The sequence below is a fragment of the Fusarium odoratissimum genome (genome assembly GCF_000260195.1).
Source record: "Fusarium odoratissimum NRRL 54006 unplaced genomic scaffold supercont1.28, whole genome shotgun sequence".
In the NCBI taxonomy this organism is placed as follows: domain Eukaryota; kingdom Fungi; phylum Ascomycota; class Sordariomycetes; order Hypocreales; family Nectriaceae; genus Fusarium; species Fusarium odoratissimum.
Window position 1 is genome coordinate 344,993 of NW_022158712.1, and position 18,802 is coordinate 363,794.

Genomic DNA, 18,802 nt, shown 5'->3' on the forward strand with positions numbered 1-18,802 from the left:
CGTGGTTGGAAGAGTAGAAGATGAATAAAGATACACGGACAATACAATAGGATTTCCTTTGCTCAAGTATTATCCAGGTTTCCAACTCCGGGATCTCTTCTCCATGCAGAGACGTCCCACCCAAAAGGCACAGAGCCAGTAAGATAACCCTCGGTCCTCGCGTCATAGTCATGCCTTTCCTTGAGGCTATCCTCAGGCGGAAACAAGCCATTCGGGACCTCATCCTCAGCCATATTGAACGGCGAGGCGAGGTGATGAGCAAAGTTAATATCAGCGTTGACAGATGCTTCGACAATAGTAGGATACGGCATGTTAGCCTCAGAACCTCCTTTCAGAAGGGTAAGGGGATAGCACAGTAGCTCCCGTAGCTCATGCATCAGGTTATGAAGTCTGGCGTCGCCGCTAGATTTGATAAATAGGTAAGAGTCGTCATCCAATGGCCCATCTTCGTAGGAGCTTGAAGCCTGGGTTATGTTAAGTGGAGATTCTGGCAGATGGCCATTTATAATGTCCTGGTATCTCGTCAGTCGACTGTGGAAGCTGTGCGCTATCCTGTCCTTTGTAGCACATAACGCAAGGATCTCGATACATGTTCTTGAAAGAGTCACATCTTGCTGCCTGAATGCTTTACCACCCCCGACAAGGAAACTTTTGATGGCAGTGAAGTTCAGCATCAAGAAGGTGACATAGCATTGATACCTGAGGGTCAAATCAGCTTAATCCATGTGTCACAGGGAAGGAGTAAAGTTAAAATTAGGATGATGTGGGAAAGACTGCATCTTACATGGTCAGCCAGCAGTTCTTCACCACAGCTTTCTCCTCGAGGATTAGCCCAAGAAGTCGAGCTGAGTTTCGAGCAGCATGTATGCCCTCGCAAATAGCAGCCTTAGCTTCAGGGTCCCAGGTACACGCCGCTATATCCCTTTGAGTAGCAAGCACAGCCCGAGTTTTGAGAATCAAGGCGGACATGTAGAAAAGGTGCATGTAAAAAGTCACCCGGCGCTGGTCAGGAGATATCTCTGGTGTATAAACCAAGGTCTCGAGATGCATGTAAGCAGGGAGACTAGATCGCCATAACTCAAGGTCGTCATGCATTTGTCTCAGGATAGTGGGCGATAAGACTCTAAAGGATGCCACGGTTCGGACGATGTTGGCCTTCAGGACTGTGATTTGTGCCATCCTCTGTTGTAGAACACCGAGAACAGGGTCCTCGGCTGCTGAATCAAGAGCGCCGGTGTTGTCAATCTGCTCCCTTGTTTCCTGGAAAAAAGCATCAGCAAAAGAAGTAGCCAGGTGCTCGGATTGACTTGCGTGAATACATCGGGAGACCTCTGGGCTGGGAATATGCCCAAGAGTAGCTGTTACCCAGCTCCGTATCGTGATGAGTGCAGCGAAAGTCTTGATGTATCCCTTGAAATCTTGTTCTGGCAGACCCGGAGGCTTTTTGCCAACACAAAGTCCGCTTGAGGAGCCAAGCAGGATACCCCAATCTTCAAAACCGCTCAGCACTGCGAATCCTTTTTGGGGAGGAAACGTATGGGCCTACCTGTATAAGAGATTGCCAATGATGACTTGGCAATAACATTGTAGATCCCCAAGCAACAGCATATCCGCATCGCCCGCAGGGGAGCCTGCTCCACGACGTAATCGAGAAACAGCCGAGCTTTCTGGTAGAACGGCGTGCATATCGATGCGTTGCCGTTTGGTAGAATCTGTCGATCATATTGGAAGCCCAATGCACAAATGGCCAGTAACTCGCCGTATGCAATCTTTCTGCCGACAACCTGGTCTGGCTTTGCTTCTTGAAAGGTGTCAAGAATCGAACTGGCTTCCTTCCTCGTGTAAATAGGAAACATGTTACCCATGTATAAGAAGTAACAGTCGATACCATCTCGCAAGGCTTGAATAGCCACATCTGAGATCTCGGTTGACAAGAGCTCGTTCTCGAAGAGTAGATTGCAGTCGTAGATCTGTTGACTCCATCTCACCCTGGCACTTGGTGGATCTCTGCAAGCTGAGGCAAGACTACTGCCTTCACTTTTCACAAACTCGAGCGCCGCCTCAATGCCAAAACCATCGCGGATCCGCTCAAACAGACTATTAGCTTCATTCGCAGGCCGTTCCTGGAGATACCGATACAGCGCCGCGAACGATTCAACATTCTCCTGCAGAGCCTGCTGTCGTCTTATGAGGAGCTCAGTTCTGTTACCCTGGACTGTGTATTCGCAGCTTCGGCCTTTCGACATGCAAGGCCCGCATTCGGGGCGGTCGCCGTCGCATTTTATCTTTTTCAGCTTGCAGGGTTGGCAGGCTGAGATGACCTTTGATTTCCGCGGGATAACTAAGTCGCTGGTGGACCTTGGCGCGGATGGGGTGTCGGGCGTTGCTGTTGGACGGGGTAGGATTGGTCTGGGGCGCATTGAGGATGAGTAAGGCTCCATTGTTGCCTTGGCCCCTGGGGACTACGGGTTTTGTCAAGTCGGCTGATGCTTTAGAGAGGAGGTTGGTGAGCTGTTGGGTAGGGTAGCGCCACATTCCCGCAGAGGCGAGACAGAGTTTGCCACTTCCGCTTTATATCCTATCCTATCTTATCTACGATATCTTATCTTATCATTTGGCTTGGGAAAACCAACACTAAACAAACTATACCCTAGAACTACCTGAAGTGTGTTTTTGAGAGTGTTATTGCATCGCGCCCCTTACCTCGGTAATTGCTTCAATGTTATGCAATTATACAAATAACAGTTTTCGATATAAATAGTTCATCACTCTTGAAAATTCCCATAGAGGCTACCATTGTTCATTTTGTGAGTATTACAGGCGCCTTTGCTGTAAGCCAAGGTCTGAACAACAGGAACAACCATCTCATCAGCGTAGCTTTCGGGTTCTCAAAAGCAAACCATGTCTCCATACCGCATCTCCAAAGGACACCCCTTCAACCCATGTCCCGCTGTAGATCCCGTATTCCAGAAGGATCATCCTAGCCTGGAACTACCAAGAGCCGCCAAGCACGATTTTATCTCAAAAGATCCCTCTGTCAATGTAAGCCACCTTCAAAAATTGCAGTTTTAAGTCAGCGGCTTTTCACGTTGCACAAAGCGCACCGCAGGTCAGCAGATCCCGTATTAAAGTTCCATCCGATCGGGCTGATTATTCCTCCGAGCCAACCCCCGGCTCCTGATCCTGATCCTTCAATTGGAATGGTAGCCCAAACCATTCGATTAGATCTCTGGTTGTCCCTTGATTTCTGCTAAGGGTTGATCGTTCTGTTTATTTCTGATCGAATCAGAAATTCCGAATTCCGAAGAATGCCGCCTCCCAATTGTCTCCTCCAGGTCGAGGACACCTTTGGACCCATTGTCAAGGGATGCGGGTCTAATTTCGACTTCACCTTGTTGTTTGAGGAGACGATTCTTTGTATTCTTCCACTTTGTGTCGCTATTTGTCTTGCTGTCTTTCGAATTACGCGACTTTGGAGAAAGCCGGTGATATTCAAGGGTTGTTTCATATTGCCGCTGAAGTTGGTATGTCGATCTCTCTTACGTTGTCCTGCCATGCGCTGTGCAAAGGTGATTGTAAACTAATGTGATGGCCTCAAGATCGCATGGACACTGGTCCTAGGATCGCAAACGAGTACAGTCGCGCTTTTCTCGATCCGCGATGAAACACGAACCAGAGCCAGTATCGCCGCGGGAAGTATTGGTATACTCGGCTCCGCGATACTAGCATGTCTGTCTTTCCTGGAGCACCAGCGCGCGGTGCGCACCTCGTCCATCTTGGTCCTCTACCTCCTGTCGACTATCCCCATGGATGCCGCTCGCGCTCGAACCCTTTGGCGAATGCTAGATGGACGAGACCCGGCCATTGCTGTTATGGTGCTGGCAAGTACTAAGGTTTGCGCCCTGGTCACTGAGATGCTGTGGAAATGTTCGTTGGTAAACAGGCATGAATTATGCGACGCACCAGAGGAGAGCAATGGTATCATTGAACGAGCGCTTATGCTGCGAATGATGCCGATCTTCTGGGCTGGGTACCGCACGCCGCTACAAACTGAACATCTTTCCAAGCTTGACACCAAATTGCAGAATGCCCAATTGAGGCCGACCGAAAAAGGCATGTTCCCACGAAGCACGTATCACTGCAAACATGGCGACTGACAATTGCTAGGACCAAAGAGGAACCAAGCGCCGATCAAGCTTGCAAAAGAGATCTTCTTCTCTCACATTATCGAGTTTCTGGCACCCATATTTCCCCGATTCTGCTACCTCGCCTTGACCTTTGCCCAACCATTCCTCGTCCGTCGAGCGATCGACTACATCTCGAAACCAAAGACCGACGGCTCAACGGAGAGAGGTGATGGACTCATTGCAGCATATGCTCTTGTCTACTATGGCATTGCAGTAAGATCTCATCCCCTGTGGCCAGAAGCCGTGTTACTAACAAGAACCACTTAGTTCGTCTCCTCACTGTACGAACAGAGCGCTGTTCGAGCCACTACCGTTGTCCGCGCCGACTTGTCTATGCGAATCTACCAGCAATCACTCCTTCTGGATCGCGTCGTGGACACAGGAGATTCAAGTACAACGATGATGACTGCTGATGTCGAGCGTGTACAGCTCGGAGTCCGCAAGATACACGATGCTTGGGCGAGCTTTGTATCTGTTGCAATTGGACTCTGGTTGATTGAAGCACAGCTAGGCCTTGCAGCCTTAGTCACTTTGGGGCTGATAGGAGGTAAGTCATCTCACGACGGCCACGGCATTGTTATGGTAGAGAACTGACAGTAGACAGGCTCCTTGCTGCTTGGCGGGTATTGGTCAGGACGCGCTAGCAGATTTCAGAAGAACTGGATGGCGGCCATTGAGAAGCGTCTTCACAAGACAGTCCAGGTTTTGAAGGGTATCAAGAGTATCAAGCAGATGGGCGCGGCGCCAGCGATAAAGACCATGCTTGAAGATGAGAGACAATCGGAGATCAAGCTATCAAAGAGATTTAGACTGCAGCTCATTGCACTGGTGACCTTGTGTAAGTTATCAAAATCTTCGTCTTGACCATCCGCTGACCAATATATAGCCTTCACCTCTCTTACCATGCTCCCTGCCCTGGGTCTCAGTGTACACAACGCCGTAGCGGACAAGTCATCAGGACGAATCCTGACCGCTCAAACAGCCTTCCAGGTCATGACCCTCTTCAACATCGTCAGCTCAAGTATACAAGACTGCACATCCCACGTAATGGCCATTATGGTAGGCCTCGGCTCACTGCAACGTATTGAGAGCTTCCTCAACCAGCATACCTGGACAGATCCTCGAAAATCGATCAGAGATGCTAGCATCAGTACAGATGAGAGCTCTGTTGGTGGTACGAGCGAGAAGAAGGTCCTCACTGACGTGGCTGTCAAAATTCAGAACGTCAGCTCAAAGTGGACTGAAGATGGTGAAGCTGTTATCAAGGATGCTACGTTTGATGTACCAGCTCATGGATTGACTGTAATTGCTGGACCGACAGGTAGTGGAAAGTCGACACTGCTACGTGTCGTACTTGGCGATCTTGCGCCGTCCTCTGGAACCGTGTCGGTTGACGACTCACAAGTTGCTTTCTGTGACCAGACTCCGTGGATCGCTAACATCAGTATCAAAGAGAACATCGTCGGCGCTTTGCCTTTCTATGAAGAGCGATATCGAATGGCGCTTCATGCATGCGCGCTTGATCAGGATATCGAGGATCTTACGGATGGGGATAAGCATTTGTGTGGATTGAATGGACAGTCTGTCAGCGGAGGACAGAAAGTTCGCATTGTGAGTAACCTCCTCCAACATGAAATATTGCGTATACTGATGACGGCTCTAGGCTCTAGCGCGTGCCATCTACTCCAAGGCTACCCTTGTTCTTCTTGACGATTGTCTGGTAGGTCTTGACACCAACACTGAGCGCCACATCCTCGGTGAGATCTTCGCACCCCGAGGTCTTCTCAGCAGTGCTCCCACCACGACTATCCTCGCCACAAGTTCACGTAAGTTCACCTCTCCCTTAATTTACGCTCACTAACAGCATATAGCGAGATACCTTCCATTCGCCAACTACATCATCCTCATTAACGCCGACGGTCGTGTTGTTCGGCAAGGCACATACGCTGAGATCGCACCACATATTGAACAGCTCGAACATGACGTGCTACAAGTATCAGATCGTGCCTCTACTGCACGAGAACCTAGAGCCCAAGACTCTGACGAACTACCCAACACTGCAATCACAAATGACATCGCCTTCAAGAAAGGCGCCAATGGTGATTGGGCTGTGTATAAATGGTACTTTGGAGTCATCGGCTGGATGGATTTTATCGTCTTTCTGTTTCTCTGCTTGCTATTCGTGATAGGCGTCATATTTCCACGTAAGCCATTCACCCCATCTCAATAGTTGTCTCCACCAGATACTGACATTGATAGAAATCTGGCTTGGACTCTGGACGGAGAAGAGTCTCCAGGACCAAATCGATACACTCCCGTCATTCTATGGCGTTTTCTTTGGAGTTGGCTCGATGGCCTGGGTAGCTCTCTTTTCAGCATGTGTCTGGCTCTTCCTACGCATCGCAGTTCGGACTGCAGCTTTGTTTCACCATCTTATTCTTACCACGACACTAAAGTATGCTATCCCTCCATCCATCCTTTTTTCGCCCTTGCTAACAGCGGTTTAGTGCCAGAATGGATTTCTTCTCGCAGACGGACAGTGGAGTCACGTTAAACAGGTACGATCACGAACTGTTGTGCACAGACACTCGCTAATCGCAACGGCCCTTAGATTTAGCCAGGACCTGCAGATCACCGATATGGAGCTACCACTAGCTTTCGTTGGCGCCACGATGAACTTGCTGATGCTTATCGCGCAGTGCATCGTTGTCACCATCCAATCTCACTACGCTGGCTTTGCAATTTTGGCAATTGCTGTTGTAATTGGATTCTTTCATGAGTTTTATCTTCGAACATCTCGAAGACTTCGTGTCATGGATATCGAGGCAAGGTCACCTGTCTTGTCCCTTCTTCTTGAGTCTCTTGATGGACTCGCTACTGTTCGTGCATATGGTTGGGCAGCATGGTACTTACGAAGAGGAATCGAGGTTCTCGAGCGATCACAAGTGCCTTTCCACTTCTTACAGTCTGCACAAGTTACACTCAACCTCTCAGTAGACCTGTTCGTGGCGACTCTGGCTCTTGTGGTCATATCTATCGCTGTTGTCCAGATGAACACCAGTGGCGGTAGTCTTGGCCTTGCGCTATTTAACATCGTGGGTCTTGGACAATCAGTCAAGGGTGTTGTATTCTTCTGGACTTCACTTGAGATCACACTTGGTGCAGTAGCTCGTATCAGAGACTTTACTCAAGACACGCACTCGGAACATGAGTCGGATACTAAGCCTCCGGCGGAGTGGCCGTCGAGGGGAGAGATTCACTTCAGCGATGTTACGCTCACTCATTCGTAAGTGCAACATCTCAGCGATAGAGCCATTAGAGAACTAACCCACGGTACAGAACCTCGTTGCCACCAACTATCTCGAATCTTACACTGGATATCAAGCCAGGCTCCAAGATGGCTATTTGCGGCCGGACGGGAAGGTATGTTCCTCGTAACCAGATACTGAATTCAGCTGTCACAGGATGCTAACTCATCTGTCAACAGCGGAAAGAGCACGCTGGTCAATTCATTGCTTGGCCTGGTACAGGTGTCTTCAGGTCTCATCAGTATTGACGATGTTGACATCTCAACCCTGGCCAAGGATGAAGTGCGGTCTCGCTTCGTCGTTCTTCCGCAAGAGTCACTCATTCTCTCGGTGAGTATACGAGAGTATGCAAAACTCTTCGGAATTTCAGACGAGCAAGAGATCATCCAAGGCCTAAAGAAGACTGGCCTCTGGCAGACCATTGAGCAAGGAGGCGGTCTAGATATGATCGCTTCAAGCGACACCTTCTCCCACGGAGAGCGCCAGCTGTTCGCCATGACATTAGCTTGCCTCAAGAAGGGAAAGATTGTCTTGATGGATGAACCAACCAGCCAGTAAGCTGCACACGCGACACAACTCTTACAGTTCACTGCTAACCTTATCAGCGTCGACAATGATATCCAGACTCAACTGCGTCAGACAGTATTTGACACGTTCCCTGATAGCACTGTCCTTTGTGTCACGCATCAGGTTGCAACGATCGTTGAATTTGATATAGTTCTAGTACTAGATGATGGCAAGATTGTTGAGCAAGGTGACCCCAAGGAACTACTGCGTCAGCCAACCTCTCGCTTCGCACAGCTGTACTCAGCTGGTGAGCTTTGACCTCGAGGATAAGATTATGCAATGCATGCTGCACGCACCTTTGTCATCATGACACCTGACTTCGGGTGTGCCGGACAGTCAGCTATAATTAGATTTCTATCATGTACTTTCAGTATTTCTATTTCTCATTTTCGTATTCCATCCTTGTCTTGAGATGGTGATAAAAGCCCTAATATACAACCACCATTAAAGCTTGCTCTGTCTTTCCTTGCACAGTATCTTTAAACACTCAGATGATGGGCTATCACTATGGTCCTTGCATTTCTCTGCAGTTCATGGATATCCAATTGGCAAGTCTTCATACCAAACCTTCTCAATAGACTCCCGTTGCTTCCACCTCACCGACGCCATGCCTGCGTGGCCTCTGTTGGTCGTAGCAATCAAAGCCGACTGCTTATCCGGCTGTTCCGTCCTGTCAGATCACTACCCATCTCTCGAAATGCCTCGGGTCCTTGCAACTCCAATGGTATACCCAGATTAGACCATAGCGCTACACGGCCTGCAATTGCATTAGCGCAGGCGCAGTTCCTCCCAAAGTCCACACATAAACACTAACTTAGCGTCGGATCTGCTGATGTTTCCTGCTTACCTTACCCCTCAATAACTGGATCTACTTTGTCACTTACTGGTCAGAGCTTTATGATAATGTTTGTAGTGCTGATATTATACTGTACATAACTGGAAGCATCTCCGAGGTCCCAAACATGCGAGTGCATATGCAGGATGAGGGAACACCAAACTACATTGCCGAAGTTCAAGCTAGCGGCCAACCTGCATACGGCCTTCCCAATGGACGTTCGCGTGGCGTTACTGTATTGGTTGGAGTCGGACAGGGGGGGTTTTATCCCGCACTGACAGCCGACCCATCATCTGCAGCATGAACCGTAAAGCTTGGTTTACCACGCGGTTGGTTCTCAAACGGCTGGTGCTCAAGTCCGTGTTGCAGCGTATGTAGTACAAATGCAATGTCTTTCTGAGGCACAGTGCTAACTACCGGCCTTGGCGGAGGAAACGGTGAAGCAAATAACCTTTTTGCAAGATCAGGGGGCAACCAACAGAGATATAACTGTTTGCTACTGTATCACCCGTTATCCTAAATCACTCATCTGATATCCACGTGTCGCGATGATCAAGCAAGCGTTACCCATAGATCAGAGAGGAAGGTAAGGGTTATTCGCCCCGGCGTGAGCTAGGGACGCGCCGTATCTCTGGGTCGATGTCGCATTTTTACACTACGGCCCGCAAGGATATCGTGTTAGCGCCGGACCAAGAGTTGGCAACTCGATTCAGAGAGAATTATTTCCAGCATAATAACGCTTTTATATAGCATTAAATTGGCGCAGATGGAACCCCCTTTACTCCATGTAATTCCCGTCCATTTCTCGCTTTTTTCACCTCGTTCCTGTACCTGAAACTGGCTACTCGTTCCCCATATCTTAAAGGATTCGGACCCGCTATGTTGGTGCTACTGCAAGCGTCATATCATGAACCCCGTAATAACCATTCCAGAAACAGGTCCGATCGTCAAAAGAGGCGCAGAAAACACTTAAGAACTTCTTGTTGCATCCATAGTGCGATATTTCACCAAGTAGAGCAACTCAAACTATACTAGTGACAGCTAGATCACGCGCCAACCGTGATTAATATTACGACAATGGCAGTGCAGTAGCTCGTGGAGCTAACAACCAACACGCCGGACCCTTGCGGGCTGCGGTGGGGACAATGAACCAGGAAACTGGACACGCCGTGTTCTCATGTGGTGATTACCGAGCGAGCGTATCATGGCCAGTCTCTGGCCGTGTCCATATGTATGTGCCCTTGCCGGTGGTGTCATGAACTATTCCATACCCTTCTCATGTAACTTTTGCCCCCAGAGTTACAAGACTTTGGGACGAATTCTTTCAGTATACCCCAATTTGTTTTGACGTTTGTTTTTTTGCAATGCCTTCCCAGATTCCACAATGGCGAGAGCCAATTGCCATTGTAAGCATGGCTTGTCGTCTCCCAGGCGGAATCGACAAGCCACTTGACCTATGGGACCATGTCCGAGCAGGTCGCTCATCCGCTACAGCGATACCCAAAGATCGATTCAATGCTGAGAACTTTCTATCCATGGATCCTAATCAGAAGGGAGCTCAGGCCTTCAGGGGTGCTCACTTCGTCAAGAGGGACATTAAGCAGTTTGATCACAAGTTCTTTGGTATTAGCAAAGACACTGCAACAGCTATGGATCCTCAGCAGAAACAGCTGCTCGAGGTTGTCTATGAGTGTCTTGAGTCAGCTAACATCTCTATGGAAACAATCTCAAAGTCAAAGATTGGCTGCTATTGTGCCATGTTTGTGAGTGATTACCACGACATGCTCATGCAAGACCCTGAATATCTTCCAACCTTTATCGCTATTGGAACAACACGAACCATGCTTGCAAACCGCATCAGTCATGCACTCGATCTTGGTGGACCCAGGTATGTTGTCATTTCCCAAAGGAGGCGATTACAGTGCTGACGCCTCATGCAGTGTCACCATCGATACTGCCTGTTCGGGTGCCCTGGTGGCACTTCATCTTGCCTGCCAAGCACTGCAGGCTGGGGAGTGTGACGGCGCTGTGATTGGTGCATCTAATCTGTTCCTGAGTCCTGATTATGCTTTGTCTTTGACGCGTCTCGGTGCTATTGCTGCGGATGGTCAGTGTAAGACATTTGATGCTAGCGCTAATGGATATGGACGTGGTGAAGGAACCAATGCCGTCTATGTCAAGAGGCTCAGCGATGCGATCAGAGATGGAGACAGCATCCGAGCGGTCATCAGGGGCACTTCATCTAATAGGTTCGTCTGCTCCGTTTTGATCCAAGACTCAGACACTAACAGCTTCAGTTCTGGTGCCACTCCAGCCATCACGGAGCCATCCGGACGAGCTCAGGCAGATACCATCTTGCAGGCCTATGCCCAAGCAGGAATCAATGACTTTAGTGAGACAGGGTACTTTGAGTGCCATGGAACAGGTACACCCGTTGGCGATTGCATAGAGCTGGGCGCCGTTGGCTCAGTCTTTTCTGAAAGCCACAAGACCCAAGATGCACTCTGGGTCGGTTCTGTAAGTCAATCCTTTCTTGTTGTCAGTAGAAGATATACTAACATGAACAGACAAAACCAAACGTCGGACATTCAGAGGCTGCTAGTGGTTTGAGCAGTCTCATCAAGGTGGTCTTGGCTCTGGAAAAGGGCGAGATCCCTCCCAACACAAATTACAAGACACCCAACCCCAAGAGTATGTATCCTCCTCACCCACTTTGAACTCGACTAACCGTGATTTACGTAGTTGACTTTGATGGATGGAGAGTTCGTGTTCCAACCGCTCCCCAGCCATGGCCTTCCAAGTCCATCCGCCGGGCAAGCGTCAACTCGCTTGGTATCGGTGGATCTACTGCACACGCTGTCGTTGAGTTCTACGAACCGCCTCAACTGACCAATGGTTCAACCAATGGTGCAAACAGAGTCAATGGCACTCACAGCATCAATGGAACCAACGGCGTCAACGGTGTCAACGACTATCACGAAGAAGGGGAAAAGTCTAACGACCCCTACTTCCTTCTCTTCACATCTGGTGCTTCTAAGAGCTCTCGGGAGACGAACGAACAGAACCTCTTGGAGTTTCTCAAGACTCACGAAGAGTGCAAGGGCCTGACTAGTCCTCTTGTCAAAGCTCTAAATGCACGAAGCCAGATCAATATCCGACCATGGAAATCGTTTGCTGTCGCTCAGTCAGTTGACGACCTCATCCAGCAGCTCGAAACCAACGCACTCAAGGTTGGAACAGGACCTACAAGTGGTGATTCCCCACGAGTCTTGTTCACATTCACAGGTCAAGGAGCTATGTGGTCACAAATGGGTAAACGTCTCCTCGATGCATTCCCTGTGGCGCGCAACAGTTTGTACAATCTTGAGGAGGTTATAAGAGAACTTCAGTCATCCAAGACACCAACTTGGTCGTTGATAGGTACGTTTAGATGCAACATCATCTGGACTTGACAGTTACTGACACTCTCGCAGACAAGCTCACTACTGAGCTCTCTCAAGAGGAGATTGATTCGCCAGCTCTCGCGCATCCCCTCTCCATGGCGGTCCAGATCGCGTTAACAGACGTTCTGTCAAGCTGGGGTGTCCTTCCAGATGGCGTTGTTGGCCATTCCGGTGGAGAAACAGCCGCTGCCTACGCCTGTGGTGCTCTCACAGCCAAGGAGGCCATCACAGTGGCTTATTACCGAGGCATTGCCTGCCAGAACGCTCCGTCAGGTGCTATGCTGGCCACTAGGAGCGCACCCAAGGCGAAGGAGCTGCAAGATGCATTGGAGCGAAACGATGTGCAGATTGCTTGCTTCAACGGCCCTCAGAATCTCACTCTCGCTGGTTCTGCTGAGGGAGTCAAGAATGTGGCTGCTGAGCTTAGCACCCATGGCATTGTCTCTAGGGCTGTTGCAGTGACTCGAGCCTATCACACTCGGGCCATGAAGACAGTTGTGGACGAGTACGTCGGTCAGCTCAAGGGTGTTATACAACCTAAGACTGGCCGAGTTCCTATGTACTCATCTGTTACTGGTCTTGAGCTGAAGGGTACCGAGGTTGACGCTGACTATTGGGGAGCCAACCTCGTCTCTCCAGTTCTTTACACCGATGCAGTCACGCTGGCTTTGACCTCATCAGACCGCAAGTTCGATCTTTGCGTTGAACTCGGTCCTCATTCTCTGCTTTCTCGTCCTACATCCGAGATTGTCAAGTCTCTTCCTAACTCACCTCAACTTCCCTTCTTCGCCACAATGCTTCGGAACGCAGACTCAAGCCAGCAACTCATGAGCCTCGCTGGAGACTTAGTTCTCAATGGGAAGCAGTTGGATCTGGATCAAGTCAACAAGATCGCAGGCAAGACTGGGCGTCTTCCCAACCATCTCCAAGACAACCTGCCAGCTTACGCCTGGGACTATTCCTCAACGCCGTGGACCGAGCCACGAAACAGTCAGGAGTGGCGATTCAGGAAGTCGCCACGACATGAGATTCTGGGATCTCGCTGCAGAGGAGTGAATCCTTCGGCTCCAACATGGAGGAACAAGGTGTCGATAGAAGATGCGCCTTGGCTGGTTGACCATCAGGTAGGTGAAGAGTACGCATCAGACATGAGACAAGGCTAATGCTAGACAGGTCAACGGTATTGTGACATTTTCCTTCACTACCGGCATTGCGATGGTCGTTGAGGCCATGATGCAGGTACAGGAAGAGAACAAGGAGATTGACTGGGCGAACCATTCGTTCGAGCTTCAAGACTTTGTCTTTTCCAACTCCATCATTCTCCCTGACGAGTCGCCCATTGATCTCTTCCTCACACTCATCCCAGACAACGATAATGCCAAGTCCGAGGAGACGTGGTATGACTTTACTATCTCTTCGCTGAGAGGCGATGTCGATATCCGTCATTGCCACGGCAGAGCTGCAGTCCTCGAAAGTGAGTGATCCGCGACAAACAGCCAGTAGTCTGAGCTAACAATCTCCCAGCGAGCAAAGATAACGTTGCTCTTCGCCGCAGAACCTCGTGGCACCATATGCCCCTCAGGGTCCCGTTGAAGAGCTACTACAAGACTCTCGAACGAGTTGGCTACGGCTACGGTCCCAAGTTCCAGCTTCTCAACGAAGTCCGAGTCCGCCCCAGTCTCTCCGCTTGCTCTGCCAAGATCGATATGACATCCACTGCTCAATCTCCCGTTCCAGGCCAGCGCTATCTCCTGCACCCAGCCATGATGGATGCCGCTCTTCAAACACCTGCTTTGGCTAATCGCTCTGGCTACTTTCAAGAGATCGATACCTTACTTCTTCCATCCAAGATGAAGAGGATCTCGATCCGCATGCCCGCTGAGAACACGGACGTCGCGTCTTGTACTACCAATACATCACCTGTTGGCTTTAGCAGGATCCAAGGTAGTGTCGAGTGTTATGACTCGTTATCGAGGCCTTTCTTTGTTGTTGAAGGTCTACAGATGGACAGGGCTACGAGTGATGACAATACTACCCTCCCTTGGCTGAGACTTACGTGGAAACCTGACATCGGCGACATTTCGAGCAGTGACCCTATGCTCAGCTCCATCAAGATCAAGAGCCTCCCCGCGGAGAAGAAGCTCGTCAACCTTGAGAACCTGGTCAAGGAGTTGATCCCACTCATCGTTGAGAATGGTATCGAGAAGGGCAAAGACTTGGCTCCCCACCTACTCAGCTACCATTCATGGTTCCTCGACCAAGCTGAAGCGCACAAAGACCGCTTAGCGGCCCGTCACAAGCAACAAAATGGCTTCGCAACAGTCCAAGACGCCATCATGAACGTCGTTGCCAACTCTGGAATCTCTCAAACCGTCGACGCATCAATCGTATCCCAACTCGCCATCAACATGTCCAGAATCTTCCGCGGCGAAGTCGAAGCCCTTGCAGTATGGCTCGAGAACGACCTACTCTACCGCTTCTACGAAGAAAGTATCTTCACCACCAGCATGAACCAGAAACTTCTCTCCGTCGCTGAGCTCTTGGCGCACAAGAATCCCAACATGAAGATCCTGGAGATTGGGGCTGGAACTGGTGGCGCCACTACCGAGTTGCTACGTGGGTTCTCCAAGGCTGGAGGGAAGAATGCGTACCAGTCTTTTACTTTTACTGATATCTCGGCTGGCTTCTTTGATAAGGCGAAGAAGAAGTTTGCGCAGTGGGATAGGATTGAGTTCAAGACTCTTGATGTTGAGAAGGATATTGCTGAGCAGGGATTTACTGAGAAGTATGACCTTGTTGTTGCAGCTAATGTAAGTTTCAGATGTCGTGAAGGTTCCTTCGGATACTGATCGTTCTACGTTAGGTTCTACACGCCACTGCCGATCTCCCATTTGCCATGAAGAACATTCGATCTTTGTTGCGCGACGATGGATACCTCTTGGTTGGTGAACTTTCAGAGGGTACGTAACATCACTCATGTCACTGAGGTTTGGCTAACATTTGTACTTGCAGACTTGACTTCAGCCAACTTCCTCTGGGTAAGACCAACACCCAATAATTTACATGCCATTGCTAACTCTTATGTAGGGACCGTTGACTGGCTGGTGGCTCCGCCCTCGATCACCCGGCCGCTCTGGCCCTGGTCTTACTCTCGACGAGTGGCGCGACGAGCTCGCTGCCGACTTTGACAGCGTCTCTGAGATTGAGGCCAAGCACGACAAGAGTGACACTGACCAACTGTCGAGCACTATCGTCATGATGGCTCGAGCTAAGCCCGCTAATTACACTCCGCCCAAGCCGCTTTCTGAGGAGAAGGTACATATCGCTGGAGTCGGTAGCGATCTGTCCACTCGAGACCACCTTCAGAAGTATCTCGGCACGCGTGGTATTTCGGCAAGCTCTAGTACCCTTGAGGACCTTGCTTCGCGAGAATGGTCTGGGGAGTGGCTTATCCTCATTGACGAGACTGAAGGAAGTTTTCTTGCATCTCTTCAACCAGAGCAATTGACCGCGTTGAAATCGTGGCTCACCAAGCCCATCAAGTGCATCTGGGTTACCCGCAAGGTATACCTCGACCCCCAGAACACAACAGGAGGTCTTGTCACTGGTTTTGCACGAACCCTCCGCGGCGAAAACAGTCAATGCCAGCTGTACACTCTTGACTTGAGCAGTGATGGCGATATCACGGCCAACGTCATCTACCACGTCTTGGAACGGGCGCATTACTCTCATGATGATCCAATCTCCAGGCTGGACTACGAGATTGCCGAAAAATACGGTCAGCTCTGGACATGCAGACTTGTCAATGACGCCCTGCTTGAGAATGCTTATGGTCCTGCTCGAAAGATGGATGCCCCCTCGACGCAGGTGGTGAAGGCTCCTCACCACTTGATCATGGGAGAGGTAGGAATTCTGGAGAGTCTGACTATGGCGCAAGATGATGCATATACCGCAATTCCAGATGGGCATGTTCTTGTCGAGGTGAAGGCTGTCGGACTTGATGAACGGGTAAGTACATATGTCTTCTCTGTCGACCGTTGATCTAACACTGCACTAGGATGGATTCATCGTCCAAGGGTCTCTTCCAGCGACATCGTTCGGCCGCGAGTGCTCAGGTGTCGTCACAAGTTGCGGCGCCAACGTCGCATCGTTCAGCCCTGGAGATCGCGTTGCGGTCATCGGCCAAGGAACTTTCACAACGCAGTACCTGGCACCTTCAGACTGCTGCAGAAAGATACCTGACTGGCTTTCATTCGAGGTAAGAGGAGTCCCGTTGCTGCTGTGATTGAGCATGGCTAACCTTGATGTAGGATGCGGCGGCCATTCCTACAAGCTTCGTTACTGCTTTGTACGCGCTGACTACGCCTGCCAGAGTATCAACAGGACAGGTATGTACCATGCCCCCTTCAACTCCATACCCCTTCAACAACAGGCAATATTAACTCAGGGACAGAAAATACTCATCGTCAACGCATCTTCCACCCAAGGCGTCGCCCTCATCAAGATGGCAACAGCCCTGAAGCTTGACGTCTACGCTGCCATCAGCGACGCAACCAACAAGCCCATCCTCACCAGACTCGGACTTCATTCTGCCAAGATCTTTGTAAACCCAACCAACACCAGCCGTTCCAGCGTCTCTCGCTCCACGACTTTCCAAGCGTACAAGCTCGTGCTGAACACCAAGTCGGGTCAATATCCAGACTTTGCTCATTTGGTAGCGAACCGTGGAACGTACATCGAGATTGCATCGGGCGAGGCCTCTAGTGATGAGGTCCATCTTGCGCCGAATAAGAATGTCATGTTTGCTTCTGTTGATTTGGCGGATGCTTATCAGGAGAGCAAGCAGGATCTCGGAGAGTAAGTGATCGGTTTAATTCGTGCCTAATCCCCAATAGCTGACCTTCGTATTAGCTTGCTTGACCAGGTGATTGACTTGGTTGAGAGGCGGGAGATCGACGTTGACACTTCGGCCTCGGTGACTGGACTTGACTCTATTCAGTCAGCCTTTTCATCACTTGTAGAGGGTAATCAGCAAAAGCAGGTTGTATCACTCACGAATGTCGACGGTCAGCAATTGATCAAAGTAAGTGTTTTCACTCTCTCAGCGACAAGGCTGTATCTAATCGTGATCTAGACACGACCCAAGACTTCTCGCTTCAACCCCCACAAGACCTACATCATCACAGGCGGCCTCGGTGGTCTAGGCCGTGCCATTTCAGTCTGGATGGCTAGCTACGGCGCTCGACACATTATTCTGGCCACTAGCTCTGTTGCCCGGGCCTCAGAGTCTGGTGACCTTCTGCAGCAACTTTCATCATACGGCTGCAATGGTAGAGTTGAAGTTTGCGACGTCGGTGACTCCGAGGCTGTCGAGCGCCTCGTTGCTTCCATCGACACCCCTGTTGGTGGAGTTATTCACTCTGCCTTGAGACTGAGCGTGAGTCTACCCATGATCTTGATGATGTTCACATATCTAACCGTATACAGGACTGCTTCTTTGAGGACATCACTCTGGAAGACTTCGATGCCGTCTTTGGTCCCAAGGTCAATGGCTCGCTGAACCTCCATAACAGCCTTCTCAACCAAGACCTCGACTTCTTCGTCATGCTCAGTTCAGGCTGTGGAGTCTTGGGTAACGAGGGTCAATCCAACTACGCAGCAAGCAGTACTTTCCTCGACACCTTTGCTCGATACCGTCAAAGTCTCGGACTCCCTGCATCGTCTGTCGATCTCGGATTTGTCGAGGACGTCGGCAACATCAGTGAGCGTCCTGAGATCCAGGCTTCCCTGTTATCTCGTGGGCTTAGACCCATTACAGTCCGAGATGTCCTACGTGTTGTCGAGGGTGCTATCGCAACGGGTTCGCCCAAGAATCTCATCACAGAGTCTACTTACGATGGCTTCGTCGAGAGTCAGATTGTTCTCAGCTTTGGCATGATCGACAAAGCCACAGCAGAGTACCAGTCTTGGGCGCAAGACGCAAAGTTCGGTCTATTGCGATCTCGCGCCGCTGACAATGCAGCTCTTGACTCCGATGCTGATAGTGGCGAGAGTGCAGTCCAAACAGCTGTCAAGGCCTTCCGAAGCACTCTGGGTCGATTGGGTGATGCACCTGAAGGCAAAGAGGCAGCTTTACAGCCCTTCGTCTGCACTGCTCTTGTTGCCAAGCTGGCACAAGTACTGTCGATCAAGGTTGCCGACATTCAGCCTTCGAGATCCGCGATCCAGTATGGAATGGACTCGCTTATTGCGATTGAGGTTCGATCTTGGGCGCGATATGCGTTCCAGATTGATTTGCCTATTAATGATCTGACGAACCCGTATAGTATCCAGGATTTGTCGGCTAGGGTTTCTAGAATGATTGTCGGATGAATGTGATGAGTTCTTTGGGTGTTTCGGTTTACAGCGGATTGGTGGCTCTTGTCATTTCTCGTTCCTTGTATGCGTTTTCGTTTGTTGGAG

The 18,802-nt window shown here is 50.1% G+C and overlaps 4 protein-coding genes across 4 annotated transcripts; 3 read left to right on the top strand and 1 right to left on the bottom strand.

Annotated features, from left to right (window-relative positions):
- Nucleotides 1-62: 62 nt before the first annotated feature.
- FOIG_12765 (uncharacterized protein) lies at nucleotides 63-2,441 on the bottom strand (the record flags this gene model as incomplete). Its single annotated transcript, XM_031213702.1, has 3 exons — nucleotides 63-699; nucleotides 785-1,490; nucleotides 1,547-2,441. 3 exons carry the CDS (start codon nucleotides 2,439-2,441, stop codon nucleotides 63-65), a joined length of 2,238 nt encoding a protein of 745 aa, XP_031056660.1.
- An 867-nt stretch (nucleotides 2,442-3,308) lies between these two features.
- On the top strand, nucleotides 3,309-8,516 carry FOIG_12766 (uncharacterized protein; the record flags this gene model as incomplete). Its single annotated transcript, XM_031213703.1, has 14 exons — nucleotides 3,309-3,524; nucleotides 3,600-4,113; nucleotides 4,168-4,400; nucleotides 4,455-4,734; nucleotides 4,792-5,025; nucleotides 5,074-5,798; nucleotides 5,851-6,013; nucleotides 6,059-6,391; nucleotides 6,447-6,642; nucleotides 6,695-6,745; nucleotides 6,799-7,473; nucleotides 7,527-7,610; nucleotides 7,675-8,049; nucleotides 8,101-8,516. The coding sequence occupies 14 exons, from the start codon at nucleotides 3,309-3,311 to the stop codon at nucleotides 8,318-8,320; spliced, it is 4,299 nt and encodes a 1,432-aa protein (XP_031056661.1). The 3' UTR covers nucleotides 8,321-8,516.
- A 508-nt stretch (nucleotides 8,517-9,024) lies between these two features.
- On the top strand, nucleotides 9,025-9,201 carry FOIG_12767 (uncharacterized protein; the record flags this gene model as incomplete). Its single annotated transcript, XM_031213704.1, has 1 exon — nucleotides 9,025-9,201. One exon carries the CDS (start codon nucleotides 9,025-9,027, stop codon nucleotides 9,199-9,201), a length of 177 nt encoding a protein of 58 aa, XP_031056662.1.
- Nucleotides 9,202-10,143: 942 nt separating this feature from the next.
- FOIG_12768 (uncharacterized protein) lies at nucleotides 10,144-18,712 on the top strand (the record flags this gene model as incomplete). Its single annotated transcript, XM_031213705.1, has 17 exons — nucleotides 10,144-10,785; nucleotides 10,838-11,146; nucleotides 11,195-11,414; nucleotides 11,465-11,588; nucleotides 11,640-12,317; nucleotides 12,371-13,464; nucleotides 13,514-13,814; nucleotides 13,865-15,150; nucleotides 15,204-15,300; nucleotides 15,353-15,378; nucleotides 15,428-16,348; nucleotides 16,398-16,598; nucleotides 16,651-16,728; nucleotides 16,794-17,197; nucleotides 17,252-17,423; nucleotides 17,475-17,777; nucleotides 17,828-18,712. The coding sequence occupies exons 1-17, from the start codon at nucleotides 10,262-10,264 to the stop codon at nucleotides 18,710-18,712; spliced, it is 7,623 nt and encodes a 2,540-aa protein (XP_031056663.1). The 5' UTR covers nucleotides 10,144-10,261.
- Between the last annotated feature and the right edge of the window lie 90 nt (nucleotides 18,713-18,802).